This window comes from Perognathus longimembris, chromosome 21, assembly GCF_023159225.1.
Source record: "Perognathus longimembris pacificus isolate PPM17 chromosome 21, ASM2315922v1, whole genome shotgun sequence".
In the NCBI taxonomy this organism is placed as follows: Eukaryota; Metazoa; Chordata; class Mammalia; order Rodentia; family Heteromyidae; genus Perognathus; species Perognathus longimembris.
In genome coordinates this window covers 6294509-6321698 of record NC_063181.1, presented here as the reverse complement: position 1 = coordinate 6321698, position 27190 = coordinate 6294509, and the positions used below count along the sequence as shown (strand labels likewise).

General features: G+C 48.9%; 1 protein-coding gene across 2 annotated transcripts; it reads left to right on the top strand.

Annotated features, from left to right (window-relative positions):
- The first annotated feature begins 5648 nt into the window (after positions 1-5648).
- Bnip3l (BCL2 interacting protein 3 like) lies at positions 5649-26742 on the top strand. Of its 2 annotated transcripts, none has more exons than XM_048330417.1 (6): positions 5649-5851; positions 13933-14113; positions 17304-17376; positions 22527-22630; positions 22729-22878; positions 24981-26742. In XM_048330417.1, exons 1-6 carry the CDS (start codon positions 5752-5754, stop codon positions 25027-25029), a joined length of 657 nt encoding a protein of 218 aa, XP_048186374.1. In that variant the 5' UTR covers positions 5649-5751; the 3' UTR covers positions 25030-26742. The 2 variants fall into 2 exon arrangements, with proteins under 2 accessions (XP_048186374.1, XP_048186375.1); XM_048330418.1 differs by lacking the exon at positions 5649-5851 and adding an exon at positions 12541-12649.
- The last annotated feature ends 448 nt before the right edge of the window (positions 26743-27190 follow it).

Here is a 27190-nt window from a genome sequence, read left to right as displayed (position 1 = left end):
AATTCTCTTCTTACATGGTGGCATTAAACTGGGTGACCAGTGTTAACATTAAGAATATCCATTGTGCAGGCTCAAAGTAACTCTCTACAGTCCGCACTAGTGAGTTTTGTCAGAATTCCGAAAGGAATCTGACAACTGGAAAAGAGGGAAAAGAGCCTATTTGCTTTCCAATGTAAGGATGCTGGCAGCTGGTTGTTCTGGGGCTTCCCACTAGAGGGCGTGTGGAGCAGCATTGAGTATCTTGAGAATACAGGCAGAGTTCTGTTAAAGGAGTTTGGTATGAACCCAAACCTCTCAGACCCCTGTGCCAGGTTAGCCCTTCTTTGTGAGGAGATGGAATTCGTGCTGCCCAGGCATGCATATTTAATTCTGGAATGTCAATAATTGCTTTTAAGATGAATTGCATTTTCACACACGTTCTTTGGACTTTTAAAAAAGAACACCCCCCCCCCCCCGGTACTGTGTGGAGGAAACATCCATTCATCGTATTCTTAATGTGTTCTGAGCATGCCATTTTTCTATAGAAGATAGCGCCTTGTAACAGTTGGCAAAAGCTTCATGTCTCCACTGTACATATATCAAGTAATACTATATTTTAGTACTACTGGCTTTATTTTTTTTTTTTAAGACAATTTCACTATAGTCCAGGCTAACCTCAAACTTGCTGGGCAATCCTACCTCCGCCTTCTGAGTGCTACGATTGCAGGTGTTGTAAGCCACTAGCTCCTCTATCCCACTACTTAGTCTGTGACCAGCTGATTGTGTTCATTCTTGAAAATGGGAATGTTGAAATAATGAACATTTAAGATTTTAATGGATGTGTTCCTAGAGCTACAAATACTGTGTGTTTAATGAATAGACATACTTGGGATCTGGAACGTGAGTTTCCCTCCCAGAATTCCAACGCATTCCATTCTAAGTATATGAGACAGCCATGTTTTTCCCACTATCTGGGAGAAGTTAACTTGTTTTGGTTGATTTGAAAAGTTCAGAGGCAATACTTACATTCGTCGCTGGTTGTGTCCTCAGCAGGATAGTTTCTGCGGTTTTGAAATAGGACCGTAGGTGTGACTTCTAAGCGTGGTCTATTTACTCTTGTTATTACAAAGGTGATGCACAGCAGAAATAACAGTTACATAAGTGAGGTAAAGAGTACATTTCTTAAGCCGGTGCTGGTGGCTCACACCTGTAGCCCTAGCTACTCAGGAGGCTGAGATCTGAGGATCAAGGTTTAAAGCAGCCCCAGCACTAAAGTCTGAGCCACCCAAAAACCCAAAGTTGTACTGTGGCTCAACATGTGCCTTAAGTAAAATGAGTGCAGGGAACGGCGCCCAGACCCTAAGTCCAAGCCCCATGACTAAGAAGAACAAAGAAAAAAATGTCACCCCTTCTCTTGCTCCCAGTTTTTCCTTCCTGTCCCCACCCACAAGTTGTATGGTTCATTTTCAGCATAGTGTCTAGTGAGGATCACTACTGCATTTGTTTGCCCTTTTCCCTCCAATTATGTGCCCAAATGATCTTTTTTTTTTTTTAATGAAAAAACGGTATTACCAAAACTGGCTATTACTATTGAGAGTAAAAATAACATACTGGAGGAAAAACAGCACTGTCAGTGCCTATATAATGCATATATGTATATATAATGCAAATTACAAAGTAGGTTAACAGCTGTTGAGGGCAAAAACGAAAGGAAGGGCAGGAGGGCAGAGAAAAAAGACACTGGACCTGTTTGAGGTGATGGTTCTGTTCACTTGGTAATGACTATGGAGGTGTACCTACTTCCAAAATTATCAAATATGTATTATGCACATGTGAGTTTGGGTATATAGATTGTTCTTCAAAAATAAAAACGTTCACTGGGCTCTGGCGATTCACACCTGTAATTTTACCTACTCAAGAGGCTGAGATCTGAGGATCATGGTTCAGTGCCAGCCAAGGCAGGAAAAATCCACGAGACTCTTATCTCCAATTAACCACCAGAAAACTGGAAGTGGTGCTGTGGCTCAAAGTGGTAGAGCACTAGCCTTGAACAAAAAAAAAAAAAAAAAAAAGCTCAAGGACAGTGCCCAGGCCCTGAGTACAAGCCCCATGACAACCAAGTTTCTTCAAGGAAATAGTATTCTTAGACGGGAAACTACCTAGCCAGAGGTAATTGCATAAATTACGGCAACAGGACTCTACTAAGTGATGCAACTGTATTTAAAGTATGAAGTTCAAATCTAGAGGAGGATTTGAGCAACTACAGTAATAGGTAGTAATGGAGGTAAAAGATGAACACTAAAACTTTTTGCCTGTTGGGCATTCAAAGATAGAAAATTGTGGTTTGAGATTGGGCCCAGTAGGTAGATGACTACCATCCTAGCTATAGGAAACAGAGCTGTGTGGCCTGGGTCAGCCCCAGCTGTAAAGTGAGACTTGGAAAATTAAAAGCACAAAGAGCTAGACGTGTGTCTTAAGTGGTAGAGCACCTGTTTGGCAAGATTAAAATGGCAAAGTTGGGGCTGGGAATATGCCCTAGTGGTAAAGTGCTTGCCTCGTATACTTGTAGCCCTGGCTTCAATTCCTCAGCACCACATATGTAGAAAAAAGAAAGAAAGAAAAAAAAGACCCAGGACTGGCAAAAAAAAGGGGAGGGGGGGGCTGGAAATATGGCCTAGTGGCAAGAGTGCTTGCCTCGTAAAATGGCAGTTTCCATATATTACAGTTATCTGATATTTGATAAGGGAGCCAAAAGTCTCTTCAATAATTGGTGTTTGGGAAAACTGAGCATCCTATGCAGAAAACTCAAAGTGGATCCCTGTTTGTCAACTCAAAGTGGACCCAAGACCTGGACATCAGACCTGAAACTCTGAAATTGCTGCAAGAAGGAGTAGGAGAAACACTAGAGCTCTTAGGCACAGGCAGAAACCTTTTGAAAAGAGTCCCGGGGCACACCAGATAGGAGAGAGACTTGACAAATTGAATTACGTCAATACAAAAAGTTTCTGCACAGCAAAGGACATAGTTACTAAACTAGAAAGACAGCCAACAGACTGGGAGAAGATCATTACCTGCGAGACATCCCACAAAAGCCTGACACCCAAACCATACAAGGAGCTCAAAAAACTAACCCCTCCCAAAGCTATTCTATTAGCAAATGGCTAAATGGGTAAAGGAGCTAAGGAGACACTTCTCAGGAGAAGAGGAGAAACGTATGAGGAAATGCTCAACATCCTTGTCCATAAAGGAAATGCAAATCAAATCAAAACTGCAATTCCATCTCACCTCTTGTTGGCCAATGTGAATGTGAGCAACAAATGTTGGCGGGGATGTGAGGGAAAAGGAACCTATTACACGGTTGGTGGAAATGTAGGCTAGCACAACCACTCCAGACAGCCGTCTGGAGGTTCCTCAACAAAACCTACGACCACACCTGGGCATCTACGCAGACCATCACAAGCCAGGCCACCTTAAAGACATTTACGTCCATGATCACTGCTGCACTGATAACCCAGTTACGGAAACCGCCCAGATGCCCTGCAATGGATGAATAAATCCACAAGATAGGGTGCCTATACACAATGGAATTTTATATTATGTCATGTGCAGGGAAATGGATGGACCTAGACCAAAACATGTTAAGTAAGCCAAGTTCTGAGAGACAAATAGCACATGTTTTCTCTCATACGCAGAAGCTATACCTAAAATATTCTGGGACAGGATAAATTATAGAAAACTCTAGACATTCACACACAGTGAGGCCAAAGAAGGGTAGTCTAAGAGGAGGAACAGGAAGGCACAATGTCAATGTGCTTCTGATCTATAACGCAATATTTATTAAAATGAACTCAGAGGAAATGGAAACGAGTTTTTTTTCTTTTGTTGTCTTTGTTTCCTTTGTGTCTTGTTCATTTCTCTGTCTTTGGGAGGGTATGAGGAGCACAGAAATGGAGAGACAAAGGGCAAACAAATGCAGCAGTGATACTCACTAAACACTATGTTGAAGATGAACATTTTGTGAATGGGATTGGAAAGGAAAAACGGAGAGAGTGAGGGAAGGGGTGGCATTGTCCAAAATTAAATGTACTCTCTGACTTATGAAACTGTAACCCTCTGTACATCACCTTTGTAATAGCAATTTTAAAATATATTTAAAAATAGATAATTGTTCAGAATACAAGGATGAAAGAAAATTCCAAATGGGAAAAACAAAAGATTCCAGGGTTTCTTCTTGAGGTGGTTAAAGTGCTCTAGTATCATACTGTAACAGGTGCACCGCTCCCCGGACATGACGAAATATCGGACTGTGGATTTTAGCCATGTTCCCAGCCCTGATTCATGAATGAATTACATGGTGTGTGATTTGCATTCCAATAAAGCTTGATAAAAGAAGTTAGGAGTAATACTTTTTTTTACAAAGTGAGTCGATAAAACAGACCATCCGGTAATACAATCAAGAGAAAAATAAAGGATGAATCACACAAAGGCAGAAGAGGAAGCAAGACGTGAGGGATAGTCCTCACCTTAATCCCAGCACTCAAGAGTTTCAGGCCGGCCTAGAAGATACACAGGGAGAGCCTGACTCAAAAACACCTCTGACACAGTAAGTGAATGTCACAACATCCTTTAGAAACAAGAGAACTAAAGGCGCCAAGCCCCCGCGTTTCCACAAGCGAGTTATGTCCCGATAGACATACATTTCCCATTCCATTTACCTAAGCCCAGAGAAGCCGGCATCAGGTTATATTGAAACTTGAAGGGGGAAAAAAAAAAAGATTTTTCAATGTTTCAAAGCTCTAGAAGAAGTGCTTACAATGGGGGTGGGGCGTGCAGGTTTGGAGGTTCAATCTTAAGCACCCGTCATCTCCTATCCCCACCCCCCCCACACAAGGATGGGGAGGAGCAGGGAAGGGAAGAAGGGGGGGCGGAGAGTGTCACGGTCCTGAGTGGAATGGAAGCACACCTTTGGAAACAGCGTCAACGACCTCCCAACAATCTACGGACCGCATCCCTGACCCCTGGGCTTTGACAGGTGCCTTCAGGACACTCTCCACGGTGTACCTGTTTTCCAGATCTTTAAAAGCCGTTTCCAAGTGTCACCACGCTTAGACAGTCGCCACTGCGCGGTCCATTCTGGACAAGTCCGTACTGGGCTTTTTTTTTTTCTTCTTCCCCTTGCTGAGTTTAGTTTTCTAGCTCAGAGCCCTGATGGAGCCCGGCCGGGCCGGAGTAGGCAGAGCGCCCCGAGGCGTCGAGGGGGCGGCACGGTCTGCGCGCCAGGCCGCGGGTTCGGTTCCCGACCGCTCAGAAACACCTCGGACGCAAAGGCGCGGCCGCGGGCTTCATCGTGGGGGGGGGGGGAGCCCACACACACACCCCGTGGGAACACGACGCCCGGGGGTGGAGGGGGGCGGGCCGCCCGCACGCGGCGCCACGCATCCCACGCGGCGGGTGGAGGTCGCACGCACGCACGCACGCACGCACGCACGCGTTCCGCCCTCCCCTCCTCCCCCTCGCCGCGTGCACGTCGGCAGTACTCCCGCGCCGGCCCCGCGAGGCAGGCCCGGGAACGCCCCGCCCCGCCCCGCCCCGCCCCGCCGCGCCGCGGGCTGTGTTGTCATCACGTGTCCTGGGCGGGCTCTGACGTCATCCGGGGGAGGGACTGAGCAGGCGCAGAAAAGGGGGCGGGGGACTCGGCTTGTTGTGTTGCTTCTTCGGCCCGAGCACCGGCGACGGTCTTGCCGCGGCCGCCGCTCCTCCAGCCCCCCGACGATGTCGTCTCATCTCGTGGAGCCGCCGCCGCCCCTGAACAACAACAACAACAACTGCGAGGAAGGCGAGCAGGCCTTGCCTCCGCCCGCCGGCCTCAACAGTGAGCGCGGGGCCGAGGGGCTCGGCGGGGCGGTGGGGGAGGAGGGGCTGCGGGGCCGCGGCGGCCGCCGGCGCCGCGCGGGGGGCGGGGGGCGGGGGGCGGGAGGAGGGGGCGGAGGAGGCCGCCCATTGGCCCGCGCCGAGGATGTGCGGGTGATTGGCGTCGCGCCGCTCCCGTCCGGAGGAGGCGCTCGGCGCTTCCTGGAGGCGCGGCGCGGCCTCCCCTCGGGGCCTGGGCTGGGGGTCGCCGAGTCCCGCCGCCCGGGGGACGTGCCGACGAGCGGGCGGGCGGGCGGGCGGCCGAGGGGTCGCGGCGGCGCCGGGCGGGCGGGCCGGGCGGGGCCGGCGGGCCGGGGCGGGACGTGGGAGGGCGGAGCGCGGTGGGCGGAGCGGGCCGGAGGACGTGCGGCGGGCCGGGGACGTGCGGCGGGGCGGCCCCGGGATGGACGCGGGCGGCGGGCGGGGCGCGGGGCGGGCCCCGGCCGGAAACCCCAACTCGGGTGATCCGGGGGCTCCTGGAATCACGCGTGGATGGGTGGCGGAGGGCAGCTCGGCTCCTGAGGTCTCCCCGAGTTGCTCGAGGGAGCGTCCCCTTTTGTTTGACACGCGGGAGCCGTGCCCCGCAGACCGGGGCCTTTGGGGCGCCCGGGGTCGCCCCCTCACCCCCCCCCCCGGCGTGGGAAAGGCTCCGACCTCACCCACCTGGAATTGCTGCCTGAGCGGAGAGCTCGTGGGAGCCGTCGGCACGCGGCCCCACGAAGGACGCTTCCGCCACCCAGCAGACCTGGGAGGGGGGTTTCTGCCCTTGCGGGGTGCGGGCAGACCCTGGGGCGGGGGGGGGGGGGCAGGAGGCTTCCGATGGCTTTTTAAAAAAGCATTCGAGGGCTGGGGATATAGCCTAGCGGCACGAGTGCCAGCCTCGGATACACGAGGCCCTAGGTTCGATTCCCCAGCACCACATACACAGAAAATGGCCAGAAGCGGCGCTGTGGCTCAAGTGGCAGAGTGCTAGCCTTGAGCGGGAAGAAGCCAGGGACAGTGCTCAGGCCCTGAGTCCAAGGCCCAGGACTGGCAAAAAAAAAAAAAAAAAAAAAAAAAAAAAAAAAAAAAAAAAAAAAGCATTCGAGTGTGTCACGTCCTATGTATGTGTATATATGCATATGTATATATTATATATATATACAGTTGTTTTTCACGCCAAGAGACGGCATGGTGTGTCTTTGTCACATTTTAATAGGGAGTTTTAAGTTGTTCTTAGAAATCGTGGATTTTCTGAGAATGAGATTTCTGACTTAACTGCCCTGGTGGCTCGCTTGTAAAGAAAAAAAAAAAAAATCAACAAAAAACTAGAGTCAAGGGTCCTGGCCGAGTCCACACCTGCCGGGGGCCTGACTGCTGTGTGTATCCTAATCTCTGTGTTGTTGCTCCTTATTACACAAGGGGCCAGCCGGTCTCATCTCATCTTCATGTTGAGTTTCTTAGTTGCACTGCTTCCATACTTGTGCCCAGTTGGGTCGGACTGTGTACGATTTTCACTGCAAGCAAAGAGGACTAAAAGAGCAAGCCACCCCAAATGGAGATTTAGATGCCTGGAATGGGCTGGGGCCTGGAGTTGCTGTCAGGTGTGGATTCAGTTTCTGCTATGTTTTTCTTACCTCCCAGCCGTGGGATATCGGAGGCTGCCCTGGGAAGTTTGCTCCGTAGATAGCATTTCATTTGGAGCCTGGCACTGGTGGCTCATGCCTGTAAATCCTAGCTATTCCTGGGAGGCTGGGATTGTGTAGGATTGCAGTTCAAAGCCAGCGGCCAGGGCAGAAAAGTCCATGAGACTCTTCATCTCCAATAAACTACTCCGAAAAAGCCAGAAGTGGCTCAAGCACTAGAGTGTTAGCTTTGAACACAAAGAGGTTTAGGGACAAAGTCCAGGCCTCCAGTTCAAGTCCCAAGACTGCCCCCCCCCCAAAAAAAAACCAACAAAGAAGATATATCTTTCATTTGGGATGGACCACTTTTAAAAGTTACTTGAAAAGCTTTTAGATAATGCCATATTTAGTTACTCTTCTCTAGCTTCTTACTGTGTGCCTTTTTAGCTCATTACACAACAGCAGACTGAACAAAACAAGAAGTCTTATTGATTCCTTCAAGTGATTTTTTTTAAGACACTGAGCAAAACAACTTATTCAGGCATCAAATGCTATCTGAATTGCTGATAAGTCCAAGGACTTTGTTGACTAATGTTGCACAACTGTGAAAAACGGATGAAGCTCATATAGATTAGCTTTAGTTTGAGATTTTAGTTGAGGGTCAAAGCAACATTTTAATAGCAAATAATTGAAATATTTGAAATAGTGTGTCCTCTGATTTTTTTAAAATTACAGATTATGGGACAAATAGACAAACTCGTTTCAAAATCAAAGTGATATGTCCATTTGTTGATTTTTAAGAAAGCCGCCTGTATCCTTAAAAATACTTAGTAAGTCACTCCTAGCCTACAGTTCAGTAGGTCGCAGGAGAATTCTTGTTGGCCTTTTGTTTAGAAAGCTCCTGAGCGACAGTATTCTTGCCAAGCATTATCAGAGCGTTCTTAGGGCTGGCACATGAAATGCCTCTGCTTGTAGTGGCATTGTGCGTAAGTCAGCGGCTAGTGGAAGCACCCACTTAGTGAAAGCTAGCTTTTCAGGAAAACCAATGATTGTTGTAGGTCTAGCCTGGATTCCAGCCTCAGGTACCCAGTGAGCAAATAGAATGGCTTTGAGGAAAGAAGGTAAATAGAGTGAAATATGTCATTCCTGGTTAGAGTAGGAGTTAACCATGGGGCCTTTAAAGATGGGGAAAAATGAGGAGGAACACTTTTTTTTCCTTCTTTCCCTCTCCTGAACCCCTAAGAGGATTGAACTGGCAGTTATGAAGCTGTACGTCCACAGCATACTGTAAGTCTAATCACAGTTATTGGACCAGCTATTTCCCCAAAACTTAAACTACAGAAAATGTCATTGTATACTGACAGCGTTCAGCATGTAAATAATCTTATAGAATGGAGAAAGCTCTTGCTCTTACTTTGGAAGTGTGCTTGTTAGGAAGAGTGTGCTGTATTGGTGGGACAGCACAAACCTCCCATCTTGCCTTGTTTCCTTCCCAAGTAGAAAGAGAACTTCCTAAGAATGGCTGGAGTTAGAACATTAAGAAATTCCTGGGCTGTAAGTCAGGAATGGATTCGGTGATGAGGAAAGGACATGCATATTTAAGAAAGACACGCCAGGCACCCGTGGCTCACGCCTGTCATCATAGCTACTCAGGAGGCTGAGATCTGAGGACCACAGTTCAAAGCCAGCCCTGGATGGAAAGTCCATGAGACTCTTATCTCCAAATAACCACAAAATGCCAGAAGTGGCACTGTGGCTCAAGTGGCACTAGCCTTGAGCACGAAAGCTCAGGGACCGGAGCCAGGCCCTGAATTCAAGCCTCAGGATCAGCCAAAAAAAGGAAAAAGGAAAGACATAGTCTCAGCACTGGAGGCTGAGGCCGGAGGATTGAGCCAGCCAGGCTACATGGAGAGAGACCTTGTTTCAACAAAACCCAGGCAGAAATGGATGGCGCTGAAACAAATCACACTGAGAAAAGTGAGCCAGGCTCAGGAAGACAAGAGGGGAGATGTTTCTTTAACATGTGACGTCACACCTAACACAAGTATATATGTCAACACAGGTCATATACTTATCTGTAGGATCACACTGAAGTGTCAGGCGCACAGGAGTGAGATTCCTCCGAGTAATTATCAGACAATTTAATAAAACTGCAACATGTTTTGGCTGTGAGGAGAGGTGAGGCTAATGGGAGCAGGGATAGATGAGTGGAGAGGAGGATTGTGGGTGCGTACGGTCACGGATAGCACATGGAACCGGGAAACAGTGAGATGACCGGAGATGGGATAGATGTGGAGAGAGCGAGGAGGGCGTTACTCAAGATGCGTTGAACACATAAATGGACATGTAAATGGAACCCCTCTCCTTGTACTGCTACTTGAAGACAATACCATTTAAAAAGATTTACTGAGGTCTGAGGATGTGGCTTAGTGGTAGGCGGCTTGCCTACCATGCAGGAGGCCCTGGGTTCAGTTCCTCAGCACCACACACACAGAAAAGGCCGGAAGTGGTGCTGTGGCTCAAGTGGTAGAGCGCTAACCTTGAGCAAAAGAAGCCCTGAGTTCAAGCCTGCCCCCCCCCACAAAAAAATTACTGAAAAAAATCCACAAGAAAACAACAGCAAAAAGAATCCAATCTGCTTTTTTGTATGTTACGCTACAGATCGTGTTACTGTGCAGCCTTTTCTAGTCATGAATATGCTCTGTTTATACAGGTGGCCTGCACACATGTATGTATGTATATGGTGGGGGGCTATTGAGTTTGAACTCTCAGGACCTACTGCTGGTTGGTACTACCACCGGAGCCTCCACCCTGCCCCAGTGATCTTAGGTGATCTTTTTTGTAAGAATCACTGAATAAATATTGCCAAATCATCTTTTGGAAAGCTCACTGGAGTCCTCAGTGTATCAGCGAAGTATTGGAAGTCCTTTGGGTAATAGTTGGTAATAGTTAACCATTGCTGTTGGGTAATGGTTGAAGAACTGTAAGTTTATAAATGATGAGGTGGGATGCAAGTCAGTTAGTTAGTGGGGGAATGCTTGTGTTTGGATGGACATTGGACATTGTGAGTTGTGGGTGAAAGCCCTCAGCACAGTGTATAAGACTGAAACTTTCAGTGCATGACAGTGTATAATACATTTACACTTGCAATGAAAACAAAAAGCAAGCTGAAGAAAAAAAACATTTCCGGAAATCTCCATGTGAATCCATTTGAAGTTGTTTCCTTTAGGAACAGGAGTAAGAGGTGGGGGAAAGAGGCGCATTAACTTTTCAATTCGTGTATTGATTACTTATATTTTTTATTAAGTAGGTGTGCAGTGGGGTTACAATTTTGCATGTCAGGTTACAAGTACAGTGCATCCACTCCTCTACTCCCTCATTTCCCTTTCCATACTACCTTCATTATACAGTTCAATTTTTACGTGATGTACAAAGAATATATTGACTGCACTTGCTCAGTCTTCCTCCCTCCTTTTGTGTGGATATTTATGTTGTCGAGGAGCATATTTTTACAAAGGGTTTTGAGACAGTACAGACCACGTCTGCAGCACTGAGCATGTGCGGGACCTTGCTTGTTTTTCTGTGGGCTCATTTAATCGTCCTAACAGCTCTGCAGTGCATACAGCTGTTACCCCTGTTTTCCGGAGTGGAGCCCCACGAGTGCCCAGTGACCTGCGGTGGCTTGGGCGGAGTTGGGCTTCAGCTTCAACTGCTGCGCCGATCCGCGGTGCATGAACGTGGCCAGCCATGGCACGCGTGCCACGGTGCCGAAGGCCATCCCCAAACACGGTAGATGCGCGAGTGCGAATTGCTAATGTAGAAAATAGAATTGGCTTGTTTTGGAAATCCTTCCGGAAAGTCAGGAGCAGAAAGCGTGGCACTGTGGCGTGTTCCCCATTGGTGCACGTTACCTAATTGTGTGATGAGGGGGGCTGGCTTCCGCAGAGGCCCGTCTGGAACTCGCGGTCCCCCGCTCCCCCGCCTGCCAGGCAGCCCAGCCCTGGGGTTTTGTTTGCTTTACACTCTGGGCTTCTGCACAAGGAGAACGGGGCCCATTGGTTTCAGAAGCTTGAAAATCCTGGAAGCAGTAAGACTAGGAAAGAAAGTTTTGTCACAACACATTCTCCCTCCTTCCTCCCTCTCTTCCTTCCTCCCTCTCTTCCTTCTCGCCCCAGTGTCTCTAATGTTTTACAGAGCTCTAAATTTAGAGATGCTTTGGCATATTTCTCACACATTCCAGAGGCATTTCAGATACTAAATGTCTGCGGTGTAAACCTCTCATGGCTTTGCTAGCTGTGTGTATGCATGTGTCTTAAGTTGTCTGTAGCCGGGCCCCTTTCCCCGTCCATGTAGAACGAGGCCCAGGACCTGAGCTCCACCTGCGTTTTCTGGAGCACAGCCCTGGGACTGCGTGGTGGCAGTGGGGCTGTGACAGCCCTCCAGGCTTCCTAGGGAGGAGGGGACACGCTGGCTGCTGCAGATCCTGTTCTCAGAGCACACTTTACAAACATTACCGCGCTTGAGGAGCGCGTGCGAGATTGGCTCTTTGCTAGGCACTTCCTACTACCAGGGTTAGACACCCCGCCCCCCAACACCCTTGCAAATGGACCCCCCACTGTGCTTGTGCAGCTTGGGCAGAGCCTGGGAGGGTGTCGGTGTAAAGTCAGGTTCCCAGCCCCAGGTGCCTTAGGGGCTCACCCTGCAAAGGTGACAGTGACCTCACTGTGGGTCTGGGGTCGCATTGCCTCATTTCAGGGTGCTGTAGGGTGTAAGGTGGTGCAGGTATTTTCTGGGGGAGCTGCCTGTTCAGCTGTGGGACGCTGGGCGTTCATAGCACAGGTCTCACCAACCTGCTTGGTTGTGTTTTCCAAGAACAGATATTGTGAGGAAGGAAACTTAGGGGAAACGCACGTTTCTGTTTGTGTTGTGAAGTTGGTTAATTGGCTGCAGTTAATCAGTTCATATTAAAATTCACTCACTGGGCCCAACACATTTTCAAGAACTTCCGATTACGGGGCCCCTCCCCTTTGTGTGGCCCCACCCAGTTCTGCTAGCTGTCTTCCCAGAGCCTCCTCCTGGCTGCAGCTTCTCCTTCCACATCCTTAGGGCTTAATGAAAACCCTAGAAAGCAGGAGCTCCCGGGAGACGGCAAAGAGGTAAGTTCACCAGGGTGCTTGGTGCTCGAAAGAGGAGAAGAAGTGGAAAGTGAGGGGAGCAGGGAAGCAGCAGGCCTGTAGGGCAGCGCTGGCAAGGGCCCGCGGGCTCTGGGCATCTTCCCCAGATTCTGTGCGGAGCTGGCGGCCGCATGATTGCATTCCTGGAGAGGCGCTTCTCTGTGATGGGTGGTACCTGAAGTTCAGATGTCAGCCTCGCGGGAGGAACTGTAGGATGGTTCTCCGTCAGAATGGCAGCAAGGGGCTAGGAGTTAGGCTTACCTCTCGGAGAAGCTCATGCTGGGCATGAAGAGGGCCACTCGGCCAGAGGCCACCTCTCCCTCACCTCACACCCGCGCCGCGACCGCGTCAGGAACAAGTGAACAGTCTCCTCTTGACTAAGCTGTACATGAGTTACGTATGTATATTTGACATCTCTCTTTTAGTCTTAGTCTTTCGTGGGCCTTGAACTCAGGGTCTGGGCGCTGTCCCTGAGCTCTTTGCTCGAGGCTAGCACTCCACCACGTTGAGTGAGCCACAGGGCCACTTCCCATTTTCTGATGGTTCGTTGGAGATGAGAGTCTCCTGGGCTTTCCTGCCTGGGCTGCCTTTGAACTGTGATCCTCAGGTCGCTGCCTCTTGAGTAGCTAGGATTGCAGGCGTGAGCCACCAGCGCCTGGCTATATTTGATTTCTCTTAACTGAGGTTAGCACTTCTAAGTGCTGGAGCCATGCCTATGGCCAGTGCTTTCATAACAGAGTATTATTATAATTTGTGATACAGATACAGCACTAGCTGAGGCAGACTATGCAATATATATTGTGCTTTGTGTAAATCTAATGTATTAAAGGGATCGGGTATGGCTCAGGCTGTAGAACCACCTGCCTGGCGAATGTGAAGGCCTGAGTTCAAATCCCAGTACCCCAAAAATGTGACCTGTCTAGTCATACAGTAACTATGTATTGTTTTGAAAAGTAACCTTGTAGCTTAGTATTGATTATATATAAACTGAACTTTAACCAGGGGGAAAACTGGCAGGAAGCCTTTTTTTCCCCTAAAAGTTAGTTTCAGATTTGATTTCTTCTAAATTGGCTGATTGCAGGAGAAACTTCAGAGATGGAACAATATAGATTTTTACTTTTATTATACCTTGTTTATTTACTTCAGAATCCTTGTGCTTCACGTTGAGGGCCTGAGCTCTTATCTGAAGCCGCCATGCTACCCTGTGTGTGGGGATGGGGGTTGCAGCGCCCTGGCTTGGTGAACTTATCGGACTTGTCCAACAGGTTCCTGGGTGGAGCTCCCCATGAACAGCAATGGCAACGAGAATGGCAACGGGAAGAACGGAGGGCTGGAGCACGTGCCCTCCTCATCCTCCATCCACAACGGAGACATGGAGAAGATTCTTCTGGATGCCCAGCACGAGTCGGGGCAGAGCAGCTCGAGAGGCAGCTCTCACTGTGACAGGTGCGTGGTGCCACCGGGGGACAGGTGGGTGGTCAGGCTACTTGCCGCGGGGACAGGGCTCGCTGGCCTCCAGGACAACAGGTTGACAAGCACCGGAGCGCCCGCCGTTCCTCTGAGATGAAGTCACTTTTCTTCGGCAGCTTGTATTCGCCCTAGGTGTTTAGTGTTTAAAGCCCAGTGGCACAGATGTTTGTTTGTAGAGCTGATGAGCTGTCGTGACTTTCCTTCGTCCCTGGGCTGTCCCCTTCCAGGAAGCGAGGCTTCCAGGGGCCGGCAGGGTCATGCCTCCTCTGGACGCTCTGCGAATGCGTGCCTGACAGGAACTGCAGTTTGAGTGGAGTTGAGCAGCATTTGCTCAGTGCGCAGCACCGCACGGTGTGTGAGGACAGTTCATTTGGAAGGCCTTCCGTTTCCTCGGGAGATTTCACATCAGATCTTCTTTTTACGGGGAAGCCAGTTCCACTGGCCAAGTGTTGCTCGTGCTGACAGTAAGACTCCAGAGAGAGCTGTGGGTCGAACGCCCCCTGGCAGTTCACTTGTTTCTCCGGCTAGGCTTTCCTTTTTCTTCAAGACACTGGGTGCCGCTGGCCCTGCAGACAGGAAGTCGGTTCAGAAAACATTCCAAAGGACGAGGATTGGGGGTATTTTTCTCTTTTACACTTGGTAAATCTTGTTATATATAGTACATACTAGTGCAAGAGAGAGAAATGAGGAATGAGTGAAGTGGTGCCTGAGCCTCCCAGGGGGAGGCTGCTGGGTGCCGGTGTTGTAGACAGCCGGAGAACTCCCGTGTCGTCGCGTTTCTTAGAGCCTAGAGCAGATCTGATGGCCCCTTGTGTGCACAGTTGCCGTTGACTCTGATGCTGTCTCCAGAATGGTGTAGATGAAGAAATTGCCCACTGATGTCTACATCCTTTCCATTTGCCTTTCTCAAGTCTTTGCTTGCTGTGACCTACTGTCCCCATACATTCAAGTACACGAACCTTGATCGTTGATACTGTGTGTTTATTACCTTTCACCTGGTAGAAGAAGTTACCAGCTTACCTATCTGTTCACATGGTTTCACTTGTGGTCATACTTACGCAAGTGATGACCCATGGATTTTTCTCCAGGTCATGTTTAGTTGGGGTTTTATAAGTATGTGAAGGGTTTTCAAATGCTTTTGGACCCTATCTTGTCTCCCAGTCTGCACACCTCCAGGCCTTTCAGAAGAAACCCAGGACCTAGCTCAGTAACACTCTTCTGGGATATCTAACACACTCAACTGTTTTTTCTTTTTGTCAGTCATGGGTCTTGAACTTGGGACCTGGGCACTGTCTCTGAACTTTCTTCCTCAAGATTACTGATCTACCATTTTGAGCCACAACTTTACTTCTTATTTTCTGGTGGCTAATGGGTGGTAAGAGTCTTAGGGACTTTCTTGCCTGGGCTGGTTTGTTGAATCATGATCCTCAGGTCTCAGCCTCCTCAGTAGCTAGCATTACAGACGTGAGCCACCAGTGTCTGGCTGTGATCATGTTTTTGTCTAAAAATTTATAATTTTTTTCAATTCCAGGAATAAACTTGGTAATACTATAAGGGTTTTATAAACCTATGTTATGGGGCTGGGAATATGGCCTAGTGGTAAAGTGCTTGCCTCATATACATGAAGCGCTGTGTTCTATTCCTAAGCACGACATATATAGAAAAAGCCAAAAGTGGCACTGTGTGTGGCCCAAATGGCAGGGCGCTAGCCTTGAGCAAAAAGAAGCCAAGGACAGTGTTCAGGCCCTGAGTTCAAGCCCCAGGATTGGCAAAAAAACAAAAACCTATGTTATTTGCTCTGAAATATTAAAGATCACAGGTTTCTGAAATAAGTAAAATAATGGTTCTTAAACTTCCAAATCTTTAACCCCCTTTTTTGGGGGGGACAGTCATGGTGCTTGAACTCGGTGCCCGAGTGTTGTCTCTGAGCTCTTTTTTGCTCAAGGCTAGCGCCCTGCCATTTGGGCCACAGCGCCACTTTGGGTTTTCCGGTGGTTAATTGGAGATAAAAGTCTCCTAGACTTTCCTGCCTGGACAGGCTTAGAACCTCAGTCCTCAGATCTTAGCCTCCTGAGTAGCTAGGATCCACAGGGGTGAGTCACCTGCACCCAGCCCCTGTATAATCTTTAAAATTTATTAGCAGCCTCAAAACACTCTGGTTTCTGTGTTGTGACTATTTACTCCGAAATGAAAACTGGGCACCAGGTCCAGTGGCTCAGGCCACTCGGGAGGCCACCCTTGGGAGGCTAGCTGAGGCCAGCCCAAGCAAGACCCTGTCTCACCTAGAAAAAAGCTGGGTGTGGTTGTCAGCTGAGCGTGAATGACAGTGCGTGGCATCCCAGCTCTGCGGGAAGTGTAAATAGGAGGATCATGATTCATGCTGACCCAGACAAAAAAGCAAGGAAGGCCCTATCCAAAAAGAAATCTAGCAGAAATAAAAAGACTGGAGGCTTCCGTGGTGAGTGCCTGCTTAGCAAGTGTGAGTTCCTGTGTTCAGTTCTGGTGGGGGAAAAGAGGGAGAATGAAAATTTCAAAGCAATAAACGCAATACATTTTAACATAAGCAGTTCTTTAATGAAAAAAATCATTTTCCTATAGCCAAAAATAATGAGAATGTGAGTTGTTTTATTTGCAAATCTTTCAATGTCTGGGAAACGGCTGGATTCCCATCTGCCTTTGCATGCTGTCTGTTGCACTGTCTCACAACTTGTCACCTTTGGAAGACCCACTGTGTACTCAAAAGAAAATGATCAAGGGACAAATAAACTCTCACAGTACTGTGCAGCACTGACCTCGCAGACCCTGGGAGGAATCTTTGAGAACTGCTGGGGGAACCTCAGGGCTTCCAAACTTGAAGATCACTTCGCCTTTAGTGGAAGAAAGAGCCAAAGATGACATAGTGACAGTCTTGTGCTTTCAGGTGCTATTTTCTTTACGAAGGCGTCACCCCCGCTGACCAACTCCACAACGCCTGCGGAGGCCTTCCCTGCGCTTAGCCCCAGGCTGCCACATCCGGTTTGTGTGTGCAGAGCTATGGTAGATTTGGAGACATGCTGCTTTTCCAAAACCATTTTCCTGTTACCTTTTAATTTTCTAACTTCTAATAGAGGCACGTTTATGTGACAAAAGAAGCGTGAAAGTAACGGCTGCGTTCTTTCTCTCCTAGCCCTTCCCCGCAAGAAGATGGGCAGATCATGTTTGACGTGGAGATGCACACCAGCCGAGACCACAGCTCTCAGGTGTGTGTGTGTGTGTGTGTGTGTGTGTGTGTGTGTGTGTGTGTGTGTGTGTGTTTGTGTGTGCAGCCGGGAAAGCTGCGTTTTGATGAAATACCTTAACGAGGACCAGGCAGGATGGTTTGATGCTCTTTTGAAGTTCCTCAGTCTCTGAGCTTAGAACTGACATAAGGGAGCATAGTTGTTGTCGCCTTGCTTTTCCTGCTGAGGATTTGGGACCTGTTCAGTCTTAGAGGTGGGCAGTTCTGCTCTACAGTGGCTCGCCACAGTGTTCCCTGGGTGAGTTTCTTGAGTTCAGAAACAGACAACCTAGACAGACTCCTTGCTGAAGGTCACAAAAGTAAATGAAGGTTTGAACCAGGTCTGACAATTTTGCATCTAAAATCAAAGCAGTGACTTTTTAGATAAATTTCAATAGAAGCATTCATCTAAGCCCTCTTGAGATAAAGAAGGTAAATGTAGTTTACTAGGAGTTGAAATGGTTGGAAGTATAGACGGAGATAGTATTAACATCCCCACCAGGGTTTGGGCTGTGAAACCAGTCTCCTTTTGTGGCATTCTCATTGTAGTGACCTTGACCCCTTCGCATTAGGCCTATCCAGGCTGGGCTGTGGGTCTACTCAGTACACTAGGTAAAAAGCCACACAACTTCTCTATGTTTTTACTATGATCTATATTCGCTCTTTTCTGAAACTTGAAAAATGTGTAGTAAGATGATTTGGGGGTGGGGGGAATTGTTGAATTTCTGGCATGTGTGTGTTTGACTATACGAGGTTACACTATAACTAAAGTAGAAAAAGCTGTAAAAAAAAAAAGTATTCCAAGAGCTGGGCACCGGTGGCCCACGCCTGTACCCCTAGCGACTCAGGAGGCTGAGATCTCAGAATGGAGGTTTGAAGCCAGCCTGGGCAGCTTCCATGAGATTCTTGTCTCCAGTTAACCATCAAAATGCTAGAAGTGGAGGTTTGGCTCAAGTAGTGGAGCACTAGTCTTGAGTGAAAAAGGGACTGTGCCCAGGCTCTGAGTTCAAGTCCCAGTACCAACCCAAACCAGAAATGTATTAAGGATCCAAGAAAGAAAAGAACTTTCCTGAGGAAGACATCTTCAGTCTGTATTTTTTTTTTTCAGAGAAATTGAAAGTGTGAAAAAGTGCTGTTTCTCGGAGGGGAACTCGGCACAGTCGTTAGTGCAGCCTGACCTTTGCCGGGGACCCGGCTGAGTGGGGCTCTGCAGGTGCGCTCAGGAAAGAAAGCCCTTGCGCACGTTCCCCGCGAGCGCACCTTCCGACCCTCTCACACAGCCTTCTCTCACGTGTCCCCGTTTCTGAGCACCGATTGGCGCTGCCCTGACTTGCAAAGTGACAGGCATCCAACTAGGCTTGCCGTTCATACGCGTGGAATCCTAGAGCTGAATGTACCGATCCTGGGATCCTACAGAGTTTGTGGAATGGGGGAGGGAGGAGGCGGAAGGTTTTTAGCCTCTGTGTCAAATTACCGTAGGATTGCCAGCGTGACTCCACGCTGAAGGAGAATTAGCTGTCATCAAGCAGATGATAAGCTGCTAATAAGGCTTAGGATATGGGTACTAATAATAAGTATAACTTAAACTTTCAGAAAACCTTGTTTTCCCTAGTTTTTTTTTATTGTAGAAATTGGTGGGAAGGAGTGACTGGTCAAGACGTATTAGACACAAATAAACAGGTTATATATAGTGCAGCTCCCTTATACGACTATTTAAAAGATGATCAAAAATATTAGAGGAAATTTAAAATTAATTTCTTAGGAATTTGGGAAGCATTTTGTTGTTGTTGTTGTCATGGGGCTCAAACTCGGGGCCTCTTGAGTAGCTAGGACTATAGGCGCGAGCCATCAGTGCCCAGCATGATTTTTTTCCTGAATGAGAAGAAGGTTTAGGGTTAGAAAACATAGAAGAACAGTTGCCTTGAGGTGGCAGAATATATTTAGTGGTAGAGCACCTACCTAGCAAGCACAAGACCCTGAGTTTAAACTCCAGGACCAACAGCAAAGCAAAAAGAATAGTTGACGGCCCTGGTAACCCTAGCTGTCCTGTAACCCTCGCTTCTGAGGAGGCTGAGAATGTGAGGATCACAGTTCCAGGACAGTGGCAAAGATGTTCAGGAGACCCCTTCCTAACCCATCGCTGGGCCCAGTGGTGCACAGCTGTCATCCTAAGCTTTATGGGAGGCAGAGTTTGGGAGGCAGAAAGGGCCACAATACATATACCTCATCAGAAGCTGAGCTTGGCACTGTGTGCCTGTCCCTTCAGCTAGCACAGGAAAACTGAAATAGGTGGGTCGCAGGCCAAATGTGCAGGAAACAAGACCCTATTACAATTAACTAGCATATCAGGCCTGGAGGTGAGCTTAGCGGTAGAGCGCCTGCCTAGCAAATGCTAAGTCCTGAGTTCAAGTCCAGTACCACCAAAGAGCATAGCAGTGGGTGAAGAACTTGCTTACACTTCATCTTCAAGGCATCCGTTTGCCTCTACGGAATAGACAAGCTTTTCTGGGAGAGTGGAGGAAAGGCACTGACATTTGACACATCTGTTCTAGGTGCTAATTTTATTTTAAAAATGCCTCTCACTTCCATATTCTCAGTGCAATGAAAGAATGATGTTCATGGACACATGGAAAAAGTGAGGCTTTGTCCTAATTAAGTTACGTCCTAAGATGACGAAGCAGGTTTTCGTAGCGCTAGACTGAAAGCAGGTCTGAGCCTGGGGCGCGCCGCTCCCTTTGGAGCACTGACTAGATGTGGTCTCAGGAGAGCCCCGAGGGTGAGCGGGGCCTAGCTGGGCTCTGCCACGCACGCGGGGGTGTGCGAGTCCTAAGGCAGCACCTTTCGGAACAGGTCCCGTGTTTAGGGTGGTTAGGTGGTGTTGGAAGGTGGTCCTGACTGGGAATTAACTCCTCCCCCATCTTGGAAAACTATGCACGTGATCGTGGTGTGCAGGTCAAAGCCATTCCCGGAGACCACTGAAGAACGACCCGGCAGGAACTCCAGGAAGTGGAAGGTGCTTTCCCACCCCAAAGTGGCAAAGAGGCGATTCGCAAAACGAAGCAGATGGCGACGTTTAGAAACTTACCTGACGTTTTGGTTTTTGAAAAAATACTGATCCACAGACAACTTCACTTCATTGAGCTGAGAGAAGAATCACAGCACATTGGAGAAAATCCAGCACATAAAGTCTTAGTGCATGTTCACTCTGTTGACAACTTGGAGACGCTGACTTGTTCAGAAACGTCAGCCTAAAGCTGAAGGCACCGCAGGGGGTGGGGGAAGGGAGGCAGGACTTGGCAGTGATGAGCGGGCATGACCTGGGTTCCAGCCCCAGCTCCGCAAGACAGAACAGAACAAGAAGAAATGAGCCACGGTGTGTGTGGAGAGTCCGATATTGTGAGCACACAAACTGATCTGTATGTAAATTGTGACGGTTGATTGTTTCTGGTCTAGGATGATTTCAGTGTACTCCAAAGAGCCAACTCATGATTCTGAGTAATCTCCGTGCTCAGTGGGTAAAGCTCAGTCCTAAATGCTGCATTGTCCCGTGCGCTGGAATTTGCCAAGTTGGGCAGAAGTAGACCAGACGACACTGTCTGTGCAGCACACACCACAGGGCTTCGCTGGTGAAGGGAGCGCCTGTGCAAAGCCCTTCCCGGGGCAGCTTTGTCACCCAGAGCCAGGCCAACCAGAGCGAAAGCGCGTGACCCCACACACGAGGCCCCGCTCTGCCCTGGAGGGGGCCGCTCACCTGGAGAGCCTGGGGTGTGGTCACAGCTCAGCTTCCTGACAGGAGGACTACGGTCGTTGTAGGAAGTTCTCACTCCCTTGGGTTCTGTTACCACAGAAGCTTCCAGGAGGCTGAGACCGGAGGGTCACTAGGTCAGGACCAGCCTGGGATGGGTAGCAAGACCTTGTCTTCTCTCCCTTCCCCACACATGCCAGAAAAGGAGGCTTTTGGAAATGTCAATTATTCTTAGCCTGAATCTGAAAATCTAGTTATTTTTAGCAATAAAAATAATTTATTTTTCATTTATTTGGTACAGTAGATGTTAAAGCCTAACCCTATAAAATATATTATTAAAAAAAAACTTTTGGTCAACGTAATTTCAAAACTTTGAGAGATGTTTGAATAATAAATTGCCTAAAATTATGATTTAGTGCTTAAAGAGTTGTTGGGGTGTTAGGGCTGGGTATTGACAGTGCACACTTGTAATCCTAGCTATTCAGCCAGTCGAACAAAGTCCTGGGGCTTGAACTCAGGGCCTGAGCACTGTCCCTGGCTTCTTTTTGCCCAAGGCCAGCACTGGGCCGTATTCCTAGCCTTCAAAAACAAGCTGCTTCTGGTAGTCCATGACTGTGACCCCAGCTAAAGCAGGCAAGCAGAAGGGTGATGGCTTGACACCTGACTGGACTGGGAACATGGCACACCCGGAGGCCCCGAGTTCAGCCCCCAGTGCTGCACAGCAGGAGTGGGGACCTCAAGGGCAGGACCTCAGATGTGCACGCAGGCTCTGCTTGCAGCCCCTGGGCAGTTACTTAAGCCAGGTCTCAGCTGTGTGTGTGTGTGTGTGTGTGTGTGTGTGTGTGTGTACGTGTACGTGTACGTACACCAGAGCTTGAACTCAGGGCCTGGGCACTGTCTCTGAATTGCCTTTGCTCAAGGTTAGCGACAGCACCACTTCTGGCTTTTTCTGTGTACGTAGTGCTGAGGAATCGAACCCAGGGACTTCATGCATGCCAGGCAAGCACTCTGCACTAGGCCACATTCCCAGCCCCGGGTCTCAGCTTTCTTAACACTGTTTTGCTAACATGTTCTTCTGAGTGTGACTCGCAGATTTCTTAGCTGTAGACGCTTGAGAAGAGTACAGTGAAACTCCATGTAATCACCACCCACGTTCCACTTGGAAGCTCCGTCTCTACACAGTGGTTGTCAGGTTGTAGTCTGTGCTGAGGTACAGCAGCAGTTGGGCTCACTCAGTCCTTTTGAAGAAGGTCCTCTGCCCTCTTAGCTTACTTCACCAGCCTCTGTAGAACAGCAACCATTTCTTACATAAGAATGACCACGTACAGCCTTCTGTGTTTAGTGTGTTGTCCAGACTTGTCTTTCACAGTTTGTCTCGTTCTCTACAGTCAGAGGAAGAAGCTGGAGAAGGAGAGAAGGAAGCAGAGTCTTTGAAGAAAAGTGCAGACTGGGTATCAGACTGGTCCAGTAGGCCCGAGAACATTCCCCCCAAGTAAGTCCCCACCTGTCCACCCTGCGCAGGGGCCTGCTGCAGTCCTCCGGGCTTCTCAGCACACGTTTCTGATGCCTGCCCCTGACGCTCTTTTCCAGGGAGTTCCACTTCAGACACCCTAAACGTGCTGTGTCGCTAAGCATGAGGAAAAGTGGAGCCATGAAGAAAGGGGGCATCTTCTCCGCAGAGTTCCTGAAGGTGTTCATTCCGTCCCTCTTCCTTTCTCACGTCCTGGCTTTGGGGCTGGGGTGAGTACCCCTCGGCTCCTAAAGGGCCCCTTGGTTTCCTCATTGCTCTGCTTTTCATGCCCCAGTGCAAACAAGGTAAACGCAACCATGGTTGAACTCGGTATGAGATCAGTCTACGAGGCAGCAGTGTGTATGCTATTGTTTTTAGTCCTGGGGCTTGAACCGGGGCCTACGTGCTTTCTCTGTGCTCAGGGCTAGCACTCTACTACTCTGAGGCACAGTTCCACTTGCGATTTTTCTGGTGGTTAATGGAGATAAGAGTCTCATGGACTCTTCTTCCCTGGGCTGACTGCAAATCACTATCCTCAGATCTCAGCCTCCTGAGCAGCCAGGATTACAGGCGTGAGCCACCAGCGCCCCAGCCCAGCAGTGTTGACTATACTGAGGGGTGATCTGTTTTGGTTTTTGATTTTTTGTCAGTCATGGGGCTTGAACTCAGGGCTGTCTCTGCTCTCTTACTCAAGGCTAGCACTCTACCACTTAGGCCACACCTTCATTTCGTTTCTTGAGTGGCTAATTGGAGAGTCTCTGAGGACTTGGCTGCTGGGCTGGCTTCAAGCTGTGATCCTCCGACCTCAGCCTCCCGAGTAGCTATGGGATTATAGGCGAGCCACTGTCACCCAGCCGGAGTGATCATTTCTAAGTGGTCCTTGTGTGACTTTGTTTCTTTTTGGAGTTTTGTGTTCTTAAATAATTTCTTCCTCTTTTGTTTTGATGTGTGGCTTGACTCATTCATTTTATTTTATTTTTTTGCTTGAACTCAGGGCCTGAGCACTGTCCCTGGCACTCTTATCACATGAGCCACAGCACCACTGCTGGCCTTTTCTATAGACGTGGTGCTGAGGAGTTGAACCCAGGGCCTTTATGTATGCGAGGCGAGCGCCCCAGCCCTGTCTTGAGCAATTTGTAAAGGAAGAGAATGACTGGCGTGTACATCTGGGGACCGATAGGGAGCATTTCCCCAAAGCAGCCCAGCCGCGCATGCCAAGGGGTAGACTGGATTTGCAGCACTTTCACTACTCGCCCGTCAGCCTCCTGTTTACCTGGCATCGGAGCATTTTTCACGGACGTCTTGGGATTTAATGCTTTCATACCCTTCCGAGGGGCATGCGCTCGCCGTTTATCTTTCAGGACCTGTCTGCTAGTCTCAGCGTCCTCTTCCGTGGAGCAGCTGGAGCGCCTTCCCGAAGGCGTGCGGCGTGGCCGACAGCTTTCCTGCGGTCAGGAGCGTGGCTCCCGAGGCAGAAGGCTTGCGGAGGAAGGGAGGGAGGGGTGGGAAAGTCGTGGGACGGGCGCAGAGTTTAATGGGGTACCGGTTGCTTCGTGCATTGCCCCCAATAGGCTGGGTTTGGTGCATGCAGTGTTTCTTGCTTTCACGAGGCTTCAGACTGTTTTTCTCGTCTTAATTAAGTGTAAGTGTTGCTATAGATGCAGATAAAAAGCGGTTTTTAAAAGGTGGTAGCTTTTATTGCACCAAGGGTGGAGCTAATTACTGTTTTTTAGCGTTTCCCTTTGCGCATGCTATTGCAGGGTTCAGGCGCCTGCTTGGCATAGCAAGGTGTTCGGACTCTTCCTCTGTTTTCCTTACGTGGAAGTGGCTCTGCTGTTAGTGTGGGTGCGTGAAGCTTCGTCACACTCCCCCTCAAGAGTTCTCACAAGAGCCTTCTTTACTCCCTGGCACCCACGTGACCTGGCCTCTCACTGTACTCCTGTATCTGCACAGCAGAAGGGATTTCTCTACGCGGGGGCCTGTGCTTCCCTCTGGCCGGGGCGGGGGCCCTGCTCTGCTCTGGCCCAGTCTCCACACTGCCTGTGATGGAGTGCAGGGCCAGACTTGGGGAGTGAGCTGAGTCATGCAAAACCAGTCTGGGCTGCGACTGGCTGTTCCGAGGCAGTGGGCTCATGGGCGTGGCTTAGCGGCGGAGTGCTTGCCTACTAACCGCGAGGCCCTGAGTTCAAGCCCCGGCACTCCCAGGAGGTGAGGCAGGAGAGATGGAGTTGGGGAACTGGCACTGTACCTCAGCACTGGAGAATTAAGTACCTGTGCAGACAAGCTGGGTGACTGCAAGCGGAGAGTCACGGGGTCTTCTGCTTCCTTTCAGCATCTACATCGGAAAACGCCTGAGCACGCCCTCTGCCAGCACCTACTGAGGAAGGAGCCCCGGGAATGCGCGTGGCCTGTGGAGTGGAGTGTTGTCACGTAGTTTATCTGAACTTGAGACCATTGTTAATAAGCATGACCTAACTTACCACCCTGTTTTTACACATCCAGTTCCAGTAACTCTGAAATCCAGTATTTTCTCCAAACTCTGTTGAGGCATTTTACTAACTTTGTTCCCTCTGGGGCCTGTAAGACACTTTAGAACTTCCTAACAGAATTTCCTGTTGTTTAGAAATTTGCAAGGGCTTCTTTTCCGCAAATGCCACCAGCAGATTCTAATTTCGTCAACCATGCTGTCGTCTCCTGTAGTACCCCCCAGAACCGAACCCGTACCATTCATGAGGGGAACTTGACTCTGGCCGTGTAACTACCACCTCTCTCACAACGAGATCAGGGTAGAAATGATGCTAGAAAGAGCTTTGTTGTTTAGTTGGGGTTTTATTTTCCAAGACCACCAGACAAGCTTCTCGAAGCTTGAATTTATAGTTATTAAAAAGAAAACAAAAAAAATGAAAAAAACAAAAAACAAAAAAGCAAGACACAAGAAAAAAAATTTCCTGGGCAATAAAATCATTTGAAACCAGCTTTGGAGCTGTCTTTTCTCAGCCTCCGGTGGCGCCTGCGGGCGGACGCATGCGCAGGAGGCCGCGGTCCTTAGCGCCGGGAGCGGGGCGGCCCGCCGCGCTTGCCGGGCGTCTTTTCGGTGGCAGAGTCTGTATTTCTGATGAGGAGCATCTCAGGCCTAGGTAGGAAATGGCTTTGGAGGCGTTTGCGCGTATTGGTATTTTTCACGTGTTCCGCTGCATGTGAATTTTTTGTGCCCTTCCGTTTTCTTTTTTAGTTCTTCATCTGTTTTTCTCTAAGAAGAGACTTGGAAATGATGAGTCCAATGAGTTCATGGTGTTAATCCAGGCTTCTTGTGTTAGGAAGCTTCAGCGTACACTCTGAAGCCTTTAAACTCTGACGAAATTCGTTTCGGAGTTCTTCCGAGCGCTTGTGTAACTTTGGAAAGCAGACTTGGGTTGTGGGAACAGGTGACAACATTCTGGAAAGATGCCACTCATTCCCTTGGGGCCCCCTCCACCCTCCCCACGGGTCCTGCGGCCGCAGGGAGGGGCCTCGTCTGCAAGGCTGAGCTCTTGGTGTTCCGGAACACCCACAGATCCTCCCTGGCCGACCTCGTTGCTTTCTGTAATGTGAAGCTTTAGGACCAAATCCTTCGAAAGCAGCAGGATTTTGTGACTTCTTTGGGTAGGTTCTGTTGGGTCTCAGAATCTAGCCTGGCTCTGCAGGGCACTCACTGCTCTGTGTTTCATATATAGCGAGCGGCTGGCTGCTGAGTGTTTGGAGACCCAATGTTGGGGTGATCTCAGTCTCCCAGCACAGCATCAGGCTATCAGCTTTGCCCTTGGCAGAAACCAGCCCTTCCTGGGACCAGCCTTGTAACACTCATGCCAGAATGCAAATGACACAGAGAAACAACCTTTATTTTCTGTCTTTTTTTTTTTTTCAAGAATATAGCTGGCTGTCTTTAGGAAAGATGATATATCCCAAATAGTTTTCGGAATTACTTTTTCTTTCTAGCATTTGATGTCTGAATACTTTTATTATATCTTGTTTCTGTCTTACTCTTAGACCTGGTAACACTTGATTTGCCTTCTCAAATATTTATTTCAAGTGTTCATATTCAGATTTCTTTGGGGGTAAAAAGGAGTACATTTGATGCTTTTTAAAAGTCTGGATAAAATTGGAAAGGTTGATAAAGCTGAACTACTGCGGTGTCCAATTCACTGAAATTGGCATCACGAAGAAGAGCAGTATTTGATAGGCAGCACATTGCCTTCCTAGGAACCTCAGTAGCCCGTGACCTGTGCCGCTGGGCTGTGGGCACACTAGCTTAGTTGTGCTGTTTTTCTTGAAGCATCTTTGACGTGGAATTCCAGCTAGAACGCAGTAGAGCTTACCATGATGAGCTGGGAGCCCTCCTGTGGGACACAATCATGTTGAATGCAAACACACTTTCTCATTGGAAAGGAGACCTCGCTGATTAACCGCTGACAATTTTAGATTAATGCTAAAAAAGCTCTACACCTGTTTACAATTTGGGGATGAAAAGGCAGATTTGATTTTTCTTCTGCATGGTGAAAACTG

Coding starts and splice junctions, on each gene's coding strand:
- Bnip3l (XM_048330417.1), top strand. CDS start 5,752: ATGTCGTCTCATCTCGTGGAGCCGCCGCCGCCCCTGAACAACAACAAC. Junction 5,852..13,932: donor TCCGCCCGCCGGCCTCAACA/GTGAGCGCGGGG, acceptor CTTGTCCAACAG/GTTCCTGGGTGGAGCTCCCC. Junction 22,879..24,980: donor GTCCTGGCTTTGGGGCTGGG/GTGAGTACCCCT, acceptor GCTTCCTTTCAG/CATCTACATCGGAAAACGCC.